This window comes from Cyclospora cayetanensis, unplaced genomic scaffold (assembly GCF_002999335.1).
Source record: "Cyclospora cayetanensis isolate NF1_C8 unplaced genomic scaffold, CcayRef3 CcayRef3_contig_91, whole genome shotgun sequence".
NCBI classification, from domain to species: domain Eukaryota; phylum Apicomplexa; class Conoidasida; order Eucoccidiorida; family Eimeriidae; genus Cyclospora; species Cyclospora cayetanensis.
The window spans coordinates 125,228-142,067 of NW_020312765.1; the positions used below are offsets into that span (position 1 = coordinate 125,228).

General features: G+C 55.2%; 2 protein-coding genes across 2 annotated transcripts; both read left to right on the forward strand.

The window, feature by feature from the left end:
* Window positions 1-381: 381 nt before the first annotated feature.
* On the forward strand, window positions 382-3,087 carry LOC113147010 (general transcriptional corepressor CYC8-like; the record flags this gene model as incomplete). The annotated part of the gene is given in 5 exon segments (XM_026336075.1): window positions 382-429; window positions 1,212-1,367; window positions 1,508-1,528; window positions 1,977-2,120; window positions 2,965-3,087. Coding segments are annotated over 5 exon segments (492 nt in total), but the record flags the coding sequence as incomplete, so codon positions are not given.
* Window positions 3,088-11,317: 8,230 nt separating this feature from the next.
* Window positions 11,318-15,838, forward strand: LOC34624656 (ice-structuring glycoprotein). The gene is made up of 6 exons (XM_026336076.1): window positions 11,318-11,386; window positions 11,564-11,918; window positions 12,057-12,280; window positions 13,166-13,925; window positions 14,188-14,326; window positions 15,490-15,838. Exons 1-6 carry the CDS (start codon window positions 11,318-11,320, stop codon window positions 15,836-15,838), a joined length of 1,896 nt encoding a protein of 631 aa, XP_026191861.1.
* The last annotated feature ends 1,002 nt before the right edge of the window (window positions 15,839-16,840 follow it).

The window sequence follows — 16,840 nt, forward strand, 5'->3', positions numbered from 1 at the left end:
GCGCTGTGAGTGTGGCGGTTGAATTGTTGCTGTTGCTGTCGTCGGACAGCAGAGAAGGCGCGATCGGGTGTCTTCGCATCTGCACGGAGGTTGCAAGTCTGCTGCGGCATGCACTGTATCGACACCCCATGGCTGCATGCGGCCCAGGAGTCGCTCCTGCGCAAGAGGCAGCAGCAGCAGCAGCAGACGGGAGCAGCTGCGAAGTCAGCTGTATACGGACAGGAGAACGCAGTTTCTTACACGAAGAAGGAGGGCTTCCAAGAGCAGTTCTAACCGCAGCCGCAGGAAACACCAGCAATACTAGCAGCAGCAATAGCAATACTAGCAGCAGCAATAGCAATAATGGCAGCAATAATGCCAGCAATAGCAATAATAGCAACGATGGCAGCAGCACGACTGCCTCCCAGATCACGCGGCAGTTGTGTTGCGGTCCGTATAACAGTTTTGCTGCATTGCACTGTCAGCGCTCGTCCTTTGCTGGGGTGTATGGACAGCTGAAGGGGCGCGGCTCGGTGCGTCTTTCGAATGCTTTACCCTGCGCTCTTCGCGGGCAGTTGAGGCGTGCGCATGCCAGCGTCTCGAAGAGCTCGGCAGAAAGGTGTCTTTCGCGTGGTGAGACGACGTCTGCTGTCTCTTCGTTCGCTGCTGAAGACGGAGGCAGCGGCGCAGCGACAGAGGCAGCAGGAGTGGCGCTGTCTGCAGCCGCCGCTGCTGGAGCGCAAGGCGATAAGCGCTGGGAAAAGAAGTCTCTCCTGGTTGGCGCCGCGGCAGCGCACGCTGTTTCTCTGTCTTCGCTCCCCTCAGGCGCGTTGACAGGCCTCCTTCACCAGCTGCTGCGCCTTTGCCTCGCGAAATACGGGGAATGGCGGTGGGTGTCTGCGCGCGTGCTGCTGCTCCAGCAGCTGCTGCCCTTCCTGACATTGCTGTGGCAACAGGGTGGTTGGCAGCCTCCCGTTGAGCTGCTCCTACGACCTCGTACTGCAGCGAGACTGCGAGACAGCTTGCTGCGGTGCGACAACTTGTGCTTAGCCTGGCAGCTCTGCAGAAGCTACTTCAATGCCGCGCTGTTGCTCCTGCAGCAGCAGCAGCTGCTGCTGCAGCAGGATCAGAAGCAGCTCCCGGGGAGGCTGCTGCAGACAGCAGGCAGCGTCGCCGCAGCGCCTACGGTGGGGAGCCACGCCTCTGCTCTTTCTGCTTCCACTGCTCTCAAGTCGAGGGTTGCGGAGGCAAACTGCGCAGGCACGGTTTCCTCCGCAGCACCGGATGGCTCCGAAGTGGCAGCTGCAGCAGCTCCCGCTGCAGAAGAAGAGGTCGACGAAGAGCTCGGCAAGACGGTTGGCAGCCTCCGATTCTACCCCGTCTCCGAAGTGCGCGTCGTGGCGCTCGCGCGGCTTGGCATGTTCGCAGCTGCCAAAACGGGCTTGCATGCTGCACTGACTCTCAATCTTGAGCAGCACTTGCTGCAGCAGCAGCTTGCGAGCGCTTCGCCGCAGGCTGTGAAGCAACAGCAGCAGAAGCAGCAGCTGCAGCAGAAGCATGCTGCCCCTCCAAGCTCGCCGACTAGCGATCCGCCGCGCCACTGGACGGCCTCATTCACGCAGCTTCCCCCACGCGAGTCTCTCCAGCTGCCGCAGCTCAGGAACGCCCCCCTGCTTGCGGCTGCAGAGAGCGACGCGTCGCAGCTTGCAGCCTTCCGCGCGTCTCTGGCGAAGTCTTACAAAACGGCCAGGGCTGAGGCTGTCGTCGAGCTGTCCGTACAGCCGGATGCGCAAGTGGCCTCTACCGAGTGGCGTGATCTGAGAGCTTCCGAGCACCTTTCAGTGCGGTGGAAGAGCAGTAGCAGCGCGTTCGAATGTGGCATCCTCCTCTGCACCGCCAGAAAAAGGCAGCAACAGCTGCAGCAACAGCAGCGCCTCTGGGGAACCAGGGAGAAACAGCTGCTGCGGCAAGTGCTCTCCCGTCTGCCTCCCACAGAGAGTCCAGCTGCCGCTCCTGCTGCTGCTGCTGCTGCTGCTGCTGCTGCTGCTGCTGCTGCAGGAGCTCCTCAAGAGTCTCGACAGACTGCTGCGGGAAGCAACAGAGCGATGCCGATGCCGATGCCGCCTGCTGCAGCAGCAGCAGCAACAGCAACAGCAGCAGCAGCGGCAGCGGCGGCGGCGTCCGGCGGCGGCGGCTCCTCCGGCACGCCTGCTGCAGCAGCTGCAGCTGCTGCAGCAGCTGCTGCTGCTGACAGCGGCGTTGGCAGTCGTCGCCGCACGGCAGCCCCCTCAGTACCGTCAACAGCGTCGCATGCACGAGCCGTTTGTCCTTCAGGCATCGTTTCCGCGAGTAAAGCCGTAATGCAGCAGCAGCAGCTTAGCAGCAGCTGTCTTGCTGCTCTTGAGTCTGGCACCCTGCGGCTGCAAGTAGCGCCTTTTGCGACGCTGTATGGCCTACATCGTGGAATCCTCTTCCTCATGACGTATCGCCGACTGTACGGCTTTCCTTTTCTTTGGCCAGTAGCCTCACTTTTTCTCCCTCCTGGCGTGGCATCTGCGGAGGCAGAAGCGTCTAGACAGCGCGCAGCTGCTCGCCATGCTGCCCATGCGGCTAGCAGCGTGAAGAGCCGCATCAGACGTTCTCTACCCCTGCCTCGCGGCATTCCTTTCTCCCTGTCTGCCGCCATTGCAGCAGAACGTCGTGTAGCAGCTGCTGCTGCTGCCACGCAGCTGCAGCTGCTGCTGCCCCCCGTCCATGCCACCCTCCAGCTGGCTGCTGCACCTGTACGAAACGGTCCTCTAGTCAGCTCCGATCTGCAGCTGCTGTGGGGGCAACTGCGGCAGCAGCAGCTGCAGCAGCAGATGGAGGAGCAGGAGCAGCAACAGCAGCAACGCCAGCAGCAGCAAAGCACGCTCTCCCCGCCGTTGGCATGCGATTCAGATGCAGCAACAGCGGCATCTGCAGAAACTGCATCTGCATCTGCGACAGCAACAGCAACAACTGCATCTGCAGCAGCAACAGCAACAACTGCATCTGCAACAGCAACAGCAACAACTGCAACAGCAACAATAGCAACAACAGCATCTGCAACAGCAACAGCAACAATAGCAACAACATCATCTGCAACAACAGCGCCAACAACAAGTGAAAATGGCGAACCACAGCAACAACAACCACATACCCACCAGCTAGTCCTTCTGCCACGCAGCACATCACGTCCTCCAGCAAAGCCTCCAAGCGATGTATTGGCGATATCGCCTCCCAGCGGCATCCTCAGGTGTAACGTCAGCAGCAGCACGGTTGCGTCTGCTGCAGCAGCAGCAGCTGCTGCTGCTGCTTTCCCCCCAGGCCTCTTGATGGAGGAGCCGTTCTCCGCGCGGAGGCTTGCAGCAGCTGCACACGAATACTTAAACTGCTATTTGATGCCGCATCAGCTCGGCAGCAGCACATCACGCACTGCTGGTGACAGCGAAATTTACTCCAACTTCGGTAACACCATCACGCAGGCTGCTGCTGCTGTTTCTTCTGAGCGCAGTAGCATGAAAACACCCCACAGCTTGGCATCCGCCTTTTCCACTCGCAGCAGCAACAACAGCAGCAACATCTGCAGCAGCAGCAACAACAAAAACACGCAAGTCGCACCTGCAGTGCTCCGAGCGATCGCTTACAGCCCTTGCAGCGTCTGTGCTGGACGCTGCGGCTCGTTGCCGCTTCTGCATCAAGATCAACAGGCCATATGTAAGCTTCTAGCATTCTTTCTGTTTGCTACTGCGCTCTCCTTTAGACTCCCCACACAGCGAAACGCCGAAACTGAAGTGCCCTGTACATCATACATGCGTCCTTGGATGGGCACCTCCAATGAGGGGATGCAGACGGCTGCTCCCTATTTACCTATGCGCGTATATCGCACACTTTTCCATTTCGATTCAAAGAGAAAAGATCACCCATCAAAGGGGATCTCTGTACATGGACAAAAGACGGAGAGCAGGGAAGGGAAGGGAAGGGAAGGAAAGGGAAGGAAAGGGAAGGAAAGGGAAGGAAAGGGAAGGGAAGGGAAGAAAATTGTCTTTTATTCTTTCGCTGTCTTATTCTTTCGTTCTCTTTCTCTCTCTGTCATTCTTTTGCTCTCTTATTCTTTCGTTCTCTTTCCCTCTTTGTTATTCTTTCGCTCTGTTATTCTTTCGCTCTCTTATTCATTCGCTCTCTTCCTCTCTCTTTCTCTCTGTGATTCTTTCGCTCTCTTATTCATTCGCTCTCTTATTCATTCGCTCTCTTCCTCCCTCTTTCGCTCTCTTATTCTTTCGCTCTCTTATTTTTTCCTTCGCTTTCTCTTTCGTGTTTCGCTCTCCCCGCTCTACCGTTGCATACTGTGTACAACGAAGGCCGCTGTGCGCATCTATAGGTGCTTCCGCCTAGGTGTGAACAATCCTATATATATATTAATATATATATATTCATTCATACATTTAACTCAGTGGCGAGGCAGGTTGCGCTGGTTGGTAGCCGCTTTGTACTCGAGAGCTTCAAGAGCAACGCAGCTGCTGCTCCTGGGGAACTGTTTCGCGGAGCAAAACTTCATTGCTGCTGCTACTGATACTACTACTGATACTACTACTGATACTACTACTGATACTGCTACTACTACTGATACTACTACTGCTACTACTACTGATACTGATACTACTACTGCTGCTACTAATGCTAATACTACTCCTACTACTGCTACTCCTACTCTTACCACTCTTGCTGCTAATACTACTACTGTCTGAGTGCACACCGCGGGGGAGAGTTGCATTCTCTCTGCCGAATATTTCAAAGATGCGTGGTGCTGGACTGCGTGCGATGCTGTTGCTGCTGCAGCTGCTGCTTCGGAGTTGGGTTCTGTGTATCGATCCTTTGCGAGCTGGCAGTCGCTCTTCAGCTCGCTTGTTGCGGCAGACAGACTGCCAGAGGCTGTGGATCTCCTCTTGTCACGAAGCGGAGGTGGCAATGCAGCCTCTGCTACGGCTGCTAAGAACACGCTTGCAACCAGTCCTCTTGCTGCAACTGGCGCGTCTATGCCTGCCGCTGCAGACATCGAGCTGCTCGTCAAGCATGCGCTCAATCGACAGCAGCTCAACCCCCTGCTAAGGCTGCTGCGCAGACGACTTCAAGACGGGAGTCAACTTTTCACAGTACGCGCGCTTGCCACTGGCCCTTCACAGTGCAGGGGGATCGCCTGCCATCCGCGCTGCTGCTGCTGCTGCTGTTGCTGCACTTCTGAAGCAAACTCTCGCTGCGAAAATGCGAGCTGCTGCGTTTGATGCCATTGCCTCTGCGACAGCTGCTTCCTCGCCTGTGCTCTTGCCTTTGCTGCACAGCTGGGAAAATATCCTGCTGCTCCTGCAACGCGAGCAGTTCGCGCTGAAGCTTGGCTGCTTCTTCGTGTGTGCTGTGCATGTGCGAGTTGCAGCTTCTACGGAGTTTGCTGCGTTCCCAACGAGCCTTGCGAAGTCTTCAGTTCTGCCACGTGAGCAATGCGCATGCTGCTGCCCGCTGAACCTTTGCATTGCCTAGCAGCAGCAGCTGCTGCTAGGCAATGCAAAGTGCTGCTCTTGAGTAAGAGCCGCTCAAAGCAGCTTTATCAGAAGCAGCGTGCAGACACTCTACAAGGCTTCTCCCTCTGCTGCACACACACAGCCCTCAATAAAGCCTTCCTTTGCACGCTCATCGGTCCCTTTCCCTGCATTCCATACCTCCCTGATGCCCACCTCCGTGAGGAACGGCAGGCAGCTTGCCTGCGTTTTGACAGTTTCAAGAGCCCGTAGATATACACACCATCAACTCCATTAAAGGCCGGTGCTCAATGTACATGTATAAATACATATTTGCGTGTATAGATTTGTATTTATATATGTATGTCTGTATTTAAATATATATACATATATATATATGTACATAGATATATATATATGTAAATAGATATCTATATAAAGATATTTTCATGTGTATGTCTACATGATATGTCTAAATGTCTACATATATACATGAGTGTGTCCAGGAATGTAGATATCTATGTACAACTGTATCTAGATGAATATACCGACGTATACCTTTATATACAGGATTCTATCTGTGTATATTGATTTATATATATTGAGATATCGAAATGACGACATGCTTCTATAAGAACTCCACACGCACCCGAACATCCCGAGAAATCCTATATGCAGGCAGACTGCAGCCTTTTGGTATGTGTATGTGTGTGTGCTCTCTTCAGCTGATAGAAGGGAATTACTTGAATGCTGGACTATTGGATTTGCTGCTCTGCCTGCATGAGGCTTTGGCGACTCCTCCATTTAAGGATCAAGCTCAAGCTGCGGGAGCTGAGCATCCCTCTGCCTCTCCTGCTCTTAAGTGGGACTACTTTCACGGACTGTTGGAAGAAGCTCTCTCCCTGCTTTCTGCAGCTCTGCAGAAGAAGCGTCAGTCCAGGATGTAAGACAGAGTGCAGCGCTATCCCGTCGTCGAGGTTGGCAGAGCTGGAAATGTTTTTGAGAAGCTTGGCGTTCCTCCTGCGTGCCAGTGCCAGCCCACGCGGGGCGACGCTTGACATGCGGATGTCTTCTTTTCACGAGGCCAAAGGCTGGAGCTCCAAGCCTCTCTGGAGTGAGAGGCGCAGTGTGGTTTGTGCGTCTGCGCAGCGACAACGTCTCCTCAGACACCCACAAGCAGCCGAAGAAACAATGCGAGACTGCAGCAGGAGGCAACCTTGCTCCTGTGGCTCACGCAGACGCTGCCGCTGCTGCAGCGGATGGTAAGCGTCCATGGCCGCCTCGCCTTCAGCCACAAGGCTTTTCGCAAGCGTCTGTGCGGAATCTGTCTGACTCTCATGCAGCAGCCAAGGAGAGTGATGAAGATGCAACAGCAGCAGCGGGAGGGGGAGGAATTCTTGTTACGCCGCAAGATTGCGGCAGCAAGGATACAGCTGCTGACACGAAGGATATGGCCTTGGTGCTAACAGCAGCATCCGCAGGCGAGACACGACTTGTCAGACAGCGGAAAGCAGAGGGGGGACCGAGGCTTCTGCAGCTTGCTGATGAGAGAGACGTGTCTTTGGAAGAGGTGTGCTGCTATGACTGTGTTGCCGCTGCATCTGCAGTGTTGCTGCTGTGCTCGTGGTGGAGATGAGGTCGGCGGGAGTGGTGTTGGTGCTCTTCTTGATGGTGGAAATGATGCCAGTGGTGATAGTGATGGAGGTGATGGTGTTTCTTGTTTTTTGCCAGTGGCGATTTTCCTTGTGGACACGAGTCGTAGAGACTGCTGCTGTAGCAACGTGTCTGCGGTTGTATTTAATTCGTGTCTGCGCTGTTGCCTGGGTAATATGTTTCTGCCATTTGGGCGTGCGGCTACTGACGCAGGTAGATGAAAGCGATTTGCGGGAGCTGATCGAGCTGGCTGCACTCCAGCAGCAGTGCTGCAGCAGTGTGCCGAGCTGCTGTGGCAACTGGTCGCTTTTGCTGCAGCAGCAGGAGCAGAGAGTTCGACTGTGCGTGCTGCTGTTGCTTCAGCAGCAGCAGCAGCTTGCTGCACGCGTGCTGCAGCTCTGCGGGCTCAATGCTCTTGAGGTGTACGTACAGGCTGTGCACCTGCTCGCCAGCAAGACCCGCAGTATTTATGCGGTGAGTGCGTCCCCTCAGGCTTGAGCGATATTTGTTCCTGCGTGCGCTGCTGCTGCGGTGTCTGCTGGCGTGTTCTTTTCTTCGTTCGCTGCAGTTAGGAGCACTGGGAGGGATGCGGCTGCTGCATTCGTTAGGTCCGAAACTAGAAAACATTCCAAGACTCGCGGGGGTGGGCTGCACCGAGCGATTCTGGTGCTGCCGCTTGTGCCGTCCTTCTGCTGCTGCTGCAGATGAGAACCTTACTGTCTGAGGCACGGCAGCACCTGTCCGCTGCCGAGTCTGACTTGCTATTGGGCCTCTCCATTAGGGGGTGGGTGCTGCAGCAAGGGATGCAAAGCAAGGAGAAACTGCTCGACCTAGATAGTCTCGTATGCCTCATAAGATCGCCTGTTGCTGTCATGGATACGCGGCTGTTCCTCGCTGCGCTGCCGCTGCAGCAGCAGCAAGGCCAGCAACACGGGCTGCAGCAGGTTGGTGCCTCCTCGTTTTCTGTAGCGCAAGAGCCGTCCTTCTCTCACCAGCAAGTGAAACTCTGTGTGGACATGGCGACGGAGCTGAATGACAAGTCTATGCTGGAGCGGTGCAGAGACGCTGCCCGCCACTTGGGAGACCTCCCTCTACTGGATTACATCAACGCCAAGTATTTGCTATTGCAGAGGACCAACTGCAGCACCACCACCGCAAAGGGAAAGAAGTAGAACCCTCCGCGTCGGTCGTCAATGCAGACTTTTGCACTGCACCACACACACCGGCAAATTCCATAGACGCGCTGTTGTTGAAGGCTTTAAACATGCAGGCCTGAGCTTCTTGGCCATGCCCTCTGTAACAGCGCATAATCTAGGGTCTTCCTACGTCAACTCCAGACTTGTTACAAACTTACCAGAAAGCTACACAGTGCCTTCAATGGACGCTAGTCTGTCTCACCCTCTTTCCAGGAACCCCCAACATGCGGGGAGAGAAACAGCACCGAGGCTGCGCATTGCTGCACCCTTGAAGCAGTTCAAGCATTCAGAGCCACCTGCCCATTGCATCGCGCATACACGCACTCCATTGCAAATTTCATGCTAAAAGTACTCTGCAATGAAAAAAATCGACGAACCCGGAAATACCCACTACGCGATTCTATACCAGCTCTCATATTTCCATATACCGAAGTTGGTAAAAAGTGATGAGTGCAGCCCAGCGTAGCTTGCCATACACTCGAAGTAAGGCATGGGTTGCAGGGTAAGCCTACCAGAAGATACAAAGGGCGTTCCGAAAGGCGGCATGTTTGCTTGCCCATTATGGCATGCCAAAGCCATGTGGATGGATGCTTTTAGAGACTGCTCTTGCAATTCTCTGCGTAGCCTAGAGCTTCGGGTCCTTTATTTGGAGGGGCTCACAGCTGCTATGGGAGTTTTGTAGATCGGTGTCTGCTGATTTTCCCTTTCAGTACTCTCTTTGTCTAGCAGAAGCGAGTTTCACTGTGGGCATAAGTCCCAGGGTGTTGAGAGCACTGGTTTGTGTACTGGTAAGCCTTAGGACATATCTGCAATCCTGGTGAGTTTCTAAGTGTTTTTTGGGGCTTGAATACGCGGAAAAAAACAAGCAAATGAAGGGCATGGGTAGGCTCAGGAGTGCTAATGCCTTTGGAGCAAGGCGTTTGGGCTATTGCATAGAGTTCTACAGCTCTCCGTGAGGCGGACCAAGAAGATCACAAGCAAGACGCGAATGCATGCGACATCAAGGACTCTTCGCAGAGATTCTACACGAAAATTGATGCCGAAAATCAATGGGAGACAGGTGTGGAACCTCATGAGAGCCCAGCACGCAGAGCTCTCTCAGAGGCAAATCGCGCATGAGAAGAAGGGGGGACCTCCCTCAGCAGGGGATTAAGGCTACTCGTGTAGTTTGGTCCAGAGTGGGGTTTAGGGTTGGGATTAAGCATCCTTTGTCTAGTCCAAACCTTAAGAAATTTTTTTCGATCTTGCAGTGGAGGATAAAGCGCAGACAGGAAACCGTTTGGTATATCGCCCTTGGCTCCGACCGTCGCCGTCGCTGGCACCACACCTGAGACGGAAGCTCAATCCGAATTTTCAGACCCCGAACCCTGAAATTTCATGACTGGACTTTGAAATAGGGCACTTTATGAGCATTCATGTTGCTTTCCGACCTGTTTACTGTCATTAGGCACTATGGTTTGCGAGAGTTCCCTCCGGGAGCGCACAAACAGCAACAAGATTATTGTTGCTGCGTGTCAGTTGTAGGCTAGATGTACTTGAACTCTCGCGGCTCAGATCACTATTCCCGGAGCCCTGTGTGTTTCCGCACATTTACGCCTCCACACGCCACCCCCCTTCCCACCTTCCCTCCATTCCCCAACGCCTCATGTAAAACACAGGCTCTTCGACACATCACGCAACTCCGTTGCCTGGTGCTGATCCCTCAGCTCTTGCCCAAAGATCAAGGGCCCTCATAAACACGGAGTGCCTCCTGTATGTCGCTCTCTTTCTGGTGCTTTCAACCCTGCGCTACTGCGTTCAAATACGTAGCTGTCCACCAACACGCTTCGCCGCATGTTGCTGGAGCAGCACCAACAGCAGCCCAAGCAGCGGCAGCACAAGCGTCTCACGAGCAGCGGCAGTAGCAGCTATGCCAGAGCTACTTGCCTCGCACGCGCCATGCTCCAAGCAGACTCCAGCCTCCTCGATCTCCCTGACGCCATAGAGCATCCACGATCGCGCCAGCAACAGCAAACTCCGCTGTCTCGACAGCCGCAGCACCGCAAGCAGCTGCCTCGACAGCAGCAGCCCATGGAAGCAACAGAACAGGAAGCTCTCACGGGGAAGGCTCCTCCCCTCTGCCGCCTCCTCTCACTAAACGATCCACTGCAGTCCATCAAGACCGAACTCAGCGTGTAAACCTCGTAAAGACGCAAAAAAAACACCTAACTGCTTTGACGCATGCATGTGGTATAATTGCATAGTCTTAAAGCTGCACACACACATACACAAACACAAATACACACATACACACACACACACACACACACACACACACACACAAATACACATATATATATATACATATACATACATACATACATACATACACAAATACACACACACATACACAAATACACAAATACACACACACACACACATCGTCTCCCCCACCTGTCAGTGCCGTCAGTGTACAAGCGCTAAAAGGTGATCTTGTGGTGATCGTGAGCTTTTCGCAGCATGCAGGGCAGTCTTCAGAGAGCTGAGACGGGCTTCCTGCGCTTGCAGCGCCTGCTGCAGCTGCTCCTGCAGCAGCTCACGGAAAAGGCAACTCAATTAGACGTCTGTCTAGGCGCCTTACAGCCTCTAGGCTATTACCTCAATGGTACGAGGCTGCTGCTGGCGGGGCAGTCTAGCGGCTCCCCTGCAGGAGGAAGCCTCAAGAGCTTGGCGAGCAGCAAAGCCGCTACTGCTGGAGGCGTATCGGGAGCAGCTGCTTCTGCTTCCACTCAAGTTTTGTCGGTAGAAGAGAATGACGATCTAGAAAGGCTGAAGCACCCACAGCCACTGCCGCAGTCACCGCACGGACTCCCAAACAAAAATTGTTCGGAGGAGTCTCTCGGCAAGGTGAAATCGGCAGACTCCTCTCCTAATGCAGAGGTGGGAAGCCAGCAGACAGCAGGGAAGGCTGACAGGATGGAGACGCCAGTTGATACACCTGAAGCAGCCAGTATTGCGCTTTCGAAGGACGCCGTATTGGCTCCCGCGATTGAATATTCAGCATCGGCAGCACTTGGAGCAGCACCTGCTGACGCAACTTGCAGCAGCGGTGCTGCTTTTGCTGCAGCAACAACAGCAGCAGCGGCGCCTCCATGGGTCTTAGCGGCAGTCGAAGACTCGTCAGCGGCAGAGAGCAAACGTCCCCTCCCTGCTGCCTCCGAGAAGCGTCAAAAGAGAAAGCCTCTTCCGACAGATGCCTCAGCCGTCGCACTTGATCCAGCTTCAACCGCGAAGCGGAGGAAGCCGCTCTTGCCTGCAGGCACACACGAGCAGCACCAAAGTGTAGCGCAGCCGTCAAAACACACAGTACAAGTGCAGCAGTGTGGGGATAGCGCAGCGACAGCTCAAACAACGGCAACAGCGTCAGACAAGGCCGAACCAGTCAGTCCGTTTCAGCCTGCTGGATTGAGCACAGCTAAGATGAGTGCAAGATCGGCAGCAAGAGGATCAGCGCAGGCAAAAAGCGACGCAAGGAGTGACACTTCCACATCGCTTGCTGCATGCATGTCTCTCCCACGCTCGACAACACTACCAGCTCCCGCAGCAAAAACACCACGGGCAGTTGCTGCTGACTCGCCGCTGCAGCACTCCACGTTTTTATTGCCGCAGCAGCCGAGAGATCCAGCAGCAGCATCGCCAACAACAGCAGCAACAGCAACAGCAGCAGCTCCGACAAGGTTAGGACCAAGTGACGCAACACCAGAAGAAGAAGCAACGAACAAGACGAAAGACGACGCCAGTCCCCCCGCAACTGCCACCCCTTCGGCTGCACCTTGCGCTTCTCTAGCGCATGCAGCACCTGCTTCTACACCGTCTACAGGCACCACCCCTGCAGCAGCAGCAGCAGCAGCTGCTACAGCTGCTGCTGCAGCTGCTGCTGCTCAGCACGCGACAGGGCAGCAGCTGCCCCAAGGGCATCAGCGGCTGCTCCTGCAGCGTCGCAATGCGCAGCGGCAAAATGCGCAGCAGCAAAATGCGCCCAAACTCCCTGCTGCTGCTACGCAGCTGCCGCGAAGGCTGTCAGAGGCGGAGACACTGCCTAAAGGTGTGCCGAACAGACAGCTGACTGCAGCGAAGCATGGACAGCAGCGCGCATCTGAGGAGCAGCATGAGAAGCAGAAGCAGCTGCTGCAAAAGCGTCTGAGGCAGCGGCTAGAGCAACAGCAGAGACGCAGAACAAGGGCTGTGCAACCTGGAGGCACACAACGCCTGGAGAAGGCTTCCCAGAGAGGCAGCAGTATCAGCAACAGCAACAGCAACAGCAACAGCAACAGCAACAGCAGCAGCAACAGCAGCAGTATCAGCAAGAGCAACAGTATCAACAACAGTATCAACAACAGCAACAGTATCAGCAACAGCAACAGCAACAGCAACAGCAGCAGTATCAGCAACAGCAGCAGTATCAGCAACAGTATCAGCAACAGCAACAGCAACAGCAACAGCAACAGCAGCAGTATAAGCAACAGCAACAGCAACAGCAACAGTATCAACAACAGTATCAGCAACAGCAGCGAGGGAGAAGAAGCCACACATTCGCCTCCTTTGAAGGGCGGCTCCGCATGCCCGAGCAGAAGGAGCATCAACAAAAGCAGGAAGAGCCTTCGCAGCAGTGGACGCCATCACGGCAGCAATCCAAACAATTCTAGCCGCTGCAGCGCCTTCCCCGCCGCAGGAGGCAGTAGGCAGTCGGCTAGCGGTGGGGGGGGGACGGCGACTGCACGGAGATCTCATGCGGATTTGAAGTCGCGATCTCTGCACATAGAGGCGAGCGCTGCTGCACTTGCAGCAGCCGAGGATGCAGCAGAGACAGTCAAGAAACTGTCGAACCTGGCAGTCCTAAGAGCGATAGGAAGCAGTGGGTGCAGCAGTCCTTTTGCCAGCGTGGAAGCAGGGAACGCTGCTGCAAGGCTTGCGTCGAAACAGCCGCAAAGCACTTTAGACTCAAGCGCAGGAGGTGCTTTTGGTGCATGCGCGTCAGAGCTCCTGCCCGCACATTCCAAGGCAGGCAGCGCTGCGAAGACTGCTGCCGAAGCCGCTAGTGCCTCCGGCACGTCTTCTGCTGCAACACTCTTCGCCAGGAAGCCCTCAAGATCCGCGATAAATTGTTTCTCCCCTGCGTCGACATCTACGCAGCGCACCGCCTCGACGCCAGCAAGAAGGTCGGCGAGAAGAGGCTTGCGCTCTTTGCCAGAAGCGGAGAGCAGCGACAAAGATCCCTGGCTGCCAGCGAACTCAGCGAGCAGCTCGCCACGTCTGAGTGCGTCGTTCGCCTTCGAAAGAACGCGGGAGCCTCGGAAGACGCCTCCAGGAGCGGCTCCTCTGGAGCCGCTGTCTGGAGGCTCAGCTGCAGCAGCCAAGGCACACGCATCCGCCGCTCGACAGTGGTCTCCCTGGATGACGCACAGTTCGCTCGACGGCAGACGCATGCGTTGCAACCGTTCGACAACGGCTACAGACAGCTGGAGAGTCTCCAGCGCAAGGAAGCATCCAACAGAGGAGGGGCAGCATAGGCGGCGTGATGCCCGTATGACAAACCGTGCAACTGGGAGAAGCTTCTCGGGAGTTGTGCCTTCTGCCCCCAGGTGCTCTCGCAGAAGCAGCAGCAGCAGAAAATTCAGCGAAACCAGCAGCCGCAGAAACAAGTGTCGCGGAAGCTCGGGGGGGAGGGGCGGGAAGGCTGAGCCTTGGTGGCTGGGGAGATACAGAAGCAGCAGCAGCAGCCGCAGCCGCAGGCTCAGCAGCAGTGACACCCTCAGCAGGCGTGACAAGGAGCTTCCTAGAGAGAGGCAGGAGTTCCCCTACCCCAGCAGTGGCAGCAGCAGTGGCAGCAGCAGTGGCAGCTGCAGCTGCAGCAGCTGCAGCAGCGGCAGCAGCGGCAGCCGCCGCTGCTGCCAGCAAAGACGTCGAAGACTTGGTGCGCACTACGCAGAGAGACTTCAGCGGGAGCCTTTCACGACTCCCCTCCCCCCCCCGTCTTTGCATGCCCAGCAGCACCAGGGAATGCAGCAGCACGTTTCACAGGCGTCATACCCCGCCGCAGAGAGTGCCTTCTCGCGGGAGGAGAACTCGCGTAACACCAGCAGCAGCAGCAACAGCAGCAGCAGAGAAGCAATACGGGCTTGTGGGGGAAGCAGCTTGCACAGCGACACCAACTCGCCGTCTGCCCTTTTGCTGCGCGGCAGGATTTGCAACAGCACTCCCAGCAGCAGGATGCGCTCCTTTGGAAGCAGCTGCAAAAGCTCCAACACAACAAACGCGCGTCCTTCTTGTCGCATCAACACGTCCACATTCAGGAGGCAGCAGCGCACCGACGCCAGCACCGACCTGACGCCTCACCTCGAAGGCTGCAACACTTGCACAAACTCCATGGCTAGCAGTTCTGCGCGTGCCTGCGGTAGCCGCTGGGAAACACAACGTCCAGCTGCTGCCGCAGTGAACAGGGAGGCTAGAGGCACTGCCAGTGCCAACAAAAACAGCAGCTCTCAAAGCTTCGCCACCCTTTCGACGGACTGCATTGCGCTGCACGCAGAAACAGCCGACAGCGCTGCATCCGCAGCAGCAACAGCAACTTCTGTCGAAGACGCGGAAACGGGGGCTGTTGGCTGCTGCAGCGGCCACAACCTGCAACAGCAGCAGCAACCAAAGGAACTGAAGAAGCAGCAGCTGCTGCTGCTGCAAGGCAAGCACATACAGCAGCAGCAATACGGCGAGCACATACAGCAGCAGCAGCAATACGGCGAGCACATGCAGCAGCAGCAGCAGCAGCAGCAATACGGCGAGCACATGCAGCAGCAGCAGCAGCAGCAGCAGCAATACGGCGAGCACATACAGCAGCAGCAGCACCAGCAGCAGCAGCAGCAAGGCAAGCACATGCAGCAGCAGCAGCAGCAGCACGACTCTGTAGCGTCTGCAATAGTCTCTGCGATGGCTGTCACGCCGCTGCTCGAGGAGGATAGCCAACGCTGCAGCAGCAGCAGCAGCAGCACGGCGACCCCTACCTCCATTACCAAAGCAATGCAACGCTGCCACGACGCTGCAGACAGCAGAAACACTGTGAGGCTCACGGATTACTGCAGCATGCCGCTGAGGCTTCAACAGGCAGAAGAGAACAGTCCGTCGCAGAAGCAGCACGAGAAGCCTCCATGTTTCGTTGACATTCCTGTTGCCTCTGACTCGGCAGAAGCAACAGCAGCTACGGGAAAAGCAGCAACAGCTCTTCCGTGTTTATCAACAGCAGCAGACGATTGCCAAGCACTGTGCGCTTCTTCAAGCAGACGCGCCGACGGAAGCGTCATTGCTGACTGCTGCGCTCTTAGAAGGGCCCTAGAAGACACGTCTCCGGTAATTTCTTGCATGTCAATTATCTGTGAGGGCGTGACTGTACAAATACAGAAAGCTTGCGCCGCCGCTCTAACCTCGGCTCTCTGTGCTTGCTGACGTAGCTGTGGACAGATGGGAATACTAACAGACACACTGCACCGTGCTCATATTCAGACACCCAGCTGTTCGACTGTGTTTGTGTGTTTGTGTGTTTGTGTTTGTGTGTGTGTGTTTGTGTGTGTGTGTTTGTGTGTGTGTGTTTGTTTGTGTGTGTTTGTGTGTGTTTGTGTGTGTTTGTGTGTGTGTGTGTGTGTGTGTGTGTGTGTGTGTGTGTGTGTGTTTGTGCATTCACACTTTTTCATGGATGATGACGCAAGCAAACGCTTGAATCTATATTATAGGCATACTGAATTTCTACACAGACTTATGAGGATGTCATGCATTTCACATTACTTACAAGCACACTTGGACGGGAATTTCCGTTGTTGCCCATGTGGGGTGTATGTGCAGGCTCCTTCAGAGATCGACTTGCTCCTCAAGGCGGCACGGCAACTGTTGTTGCACGAAGCCTCACAAGAAACCTTAATGCGCTGTCTTAAAGTCGGCCAGCTTCCTCGACTTCGGTGTTTTTTCCTTGCGATGTCAGAGCTGTGTAGATGATCCTCTTTTACTATATGCCTCTTCTACGGCAAAATCAGCATCCTGCCCCTCCCTACCCAGTACCGTCTGCTCGTAGTGATAGCAGTGCTCTCTTTGTGTGTTTATTACCCGTGCATAAAAGTAGATATATATATATATATGCATACACATAGTTTTAGCTATAACTAGAACCATATAGGTAGGTATACATGTGCATGTCCATGACAATGTCGCTGTGGCATCTGCATGGTGTTTCGGGTGTGGCGTCTTCTCTGCAAGATCGCTTTGCGTAATTTGCCCCTTTTTCAGATACGCGTGTTTACATAAATATCGTTGAGGGCTCTAAGTCCAAAATGTTTCCCGCTGTCGGCTTGTCTCTTCTACAGGCTTTGTGCTGCAATGGACCCCCCTTAAGTGTCGCTAGGAAGTTGTGTTGGTGCTTGCAGGCATCCGGGATTGGTAAGCGCATCCAAGCTCTGG

Coding starts and splice junctions, on each gene's coding strand:
- LOC34624656 (XM_026336076.1), top strand. CDS start 11,318: ATGGAGACGCCAGTTGATACACCTGAAGCAGCCAGTATTGCGCTTTCG. Junction 11,387..11,563: donor AGGACGCCGTATTGGCTCCC/GCGATTGAATAT, acceptor GCTGCCTCCGAG/AAGCGTCAAAAGAGAAAGCC. Junction 11,919..12,056: donor TGCATGCATGTCTCTCCCAC/GCTCGACAACAC, acceptor CAGCAGCAACAG/CAACAGCAGCAGCTCCGACA.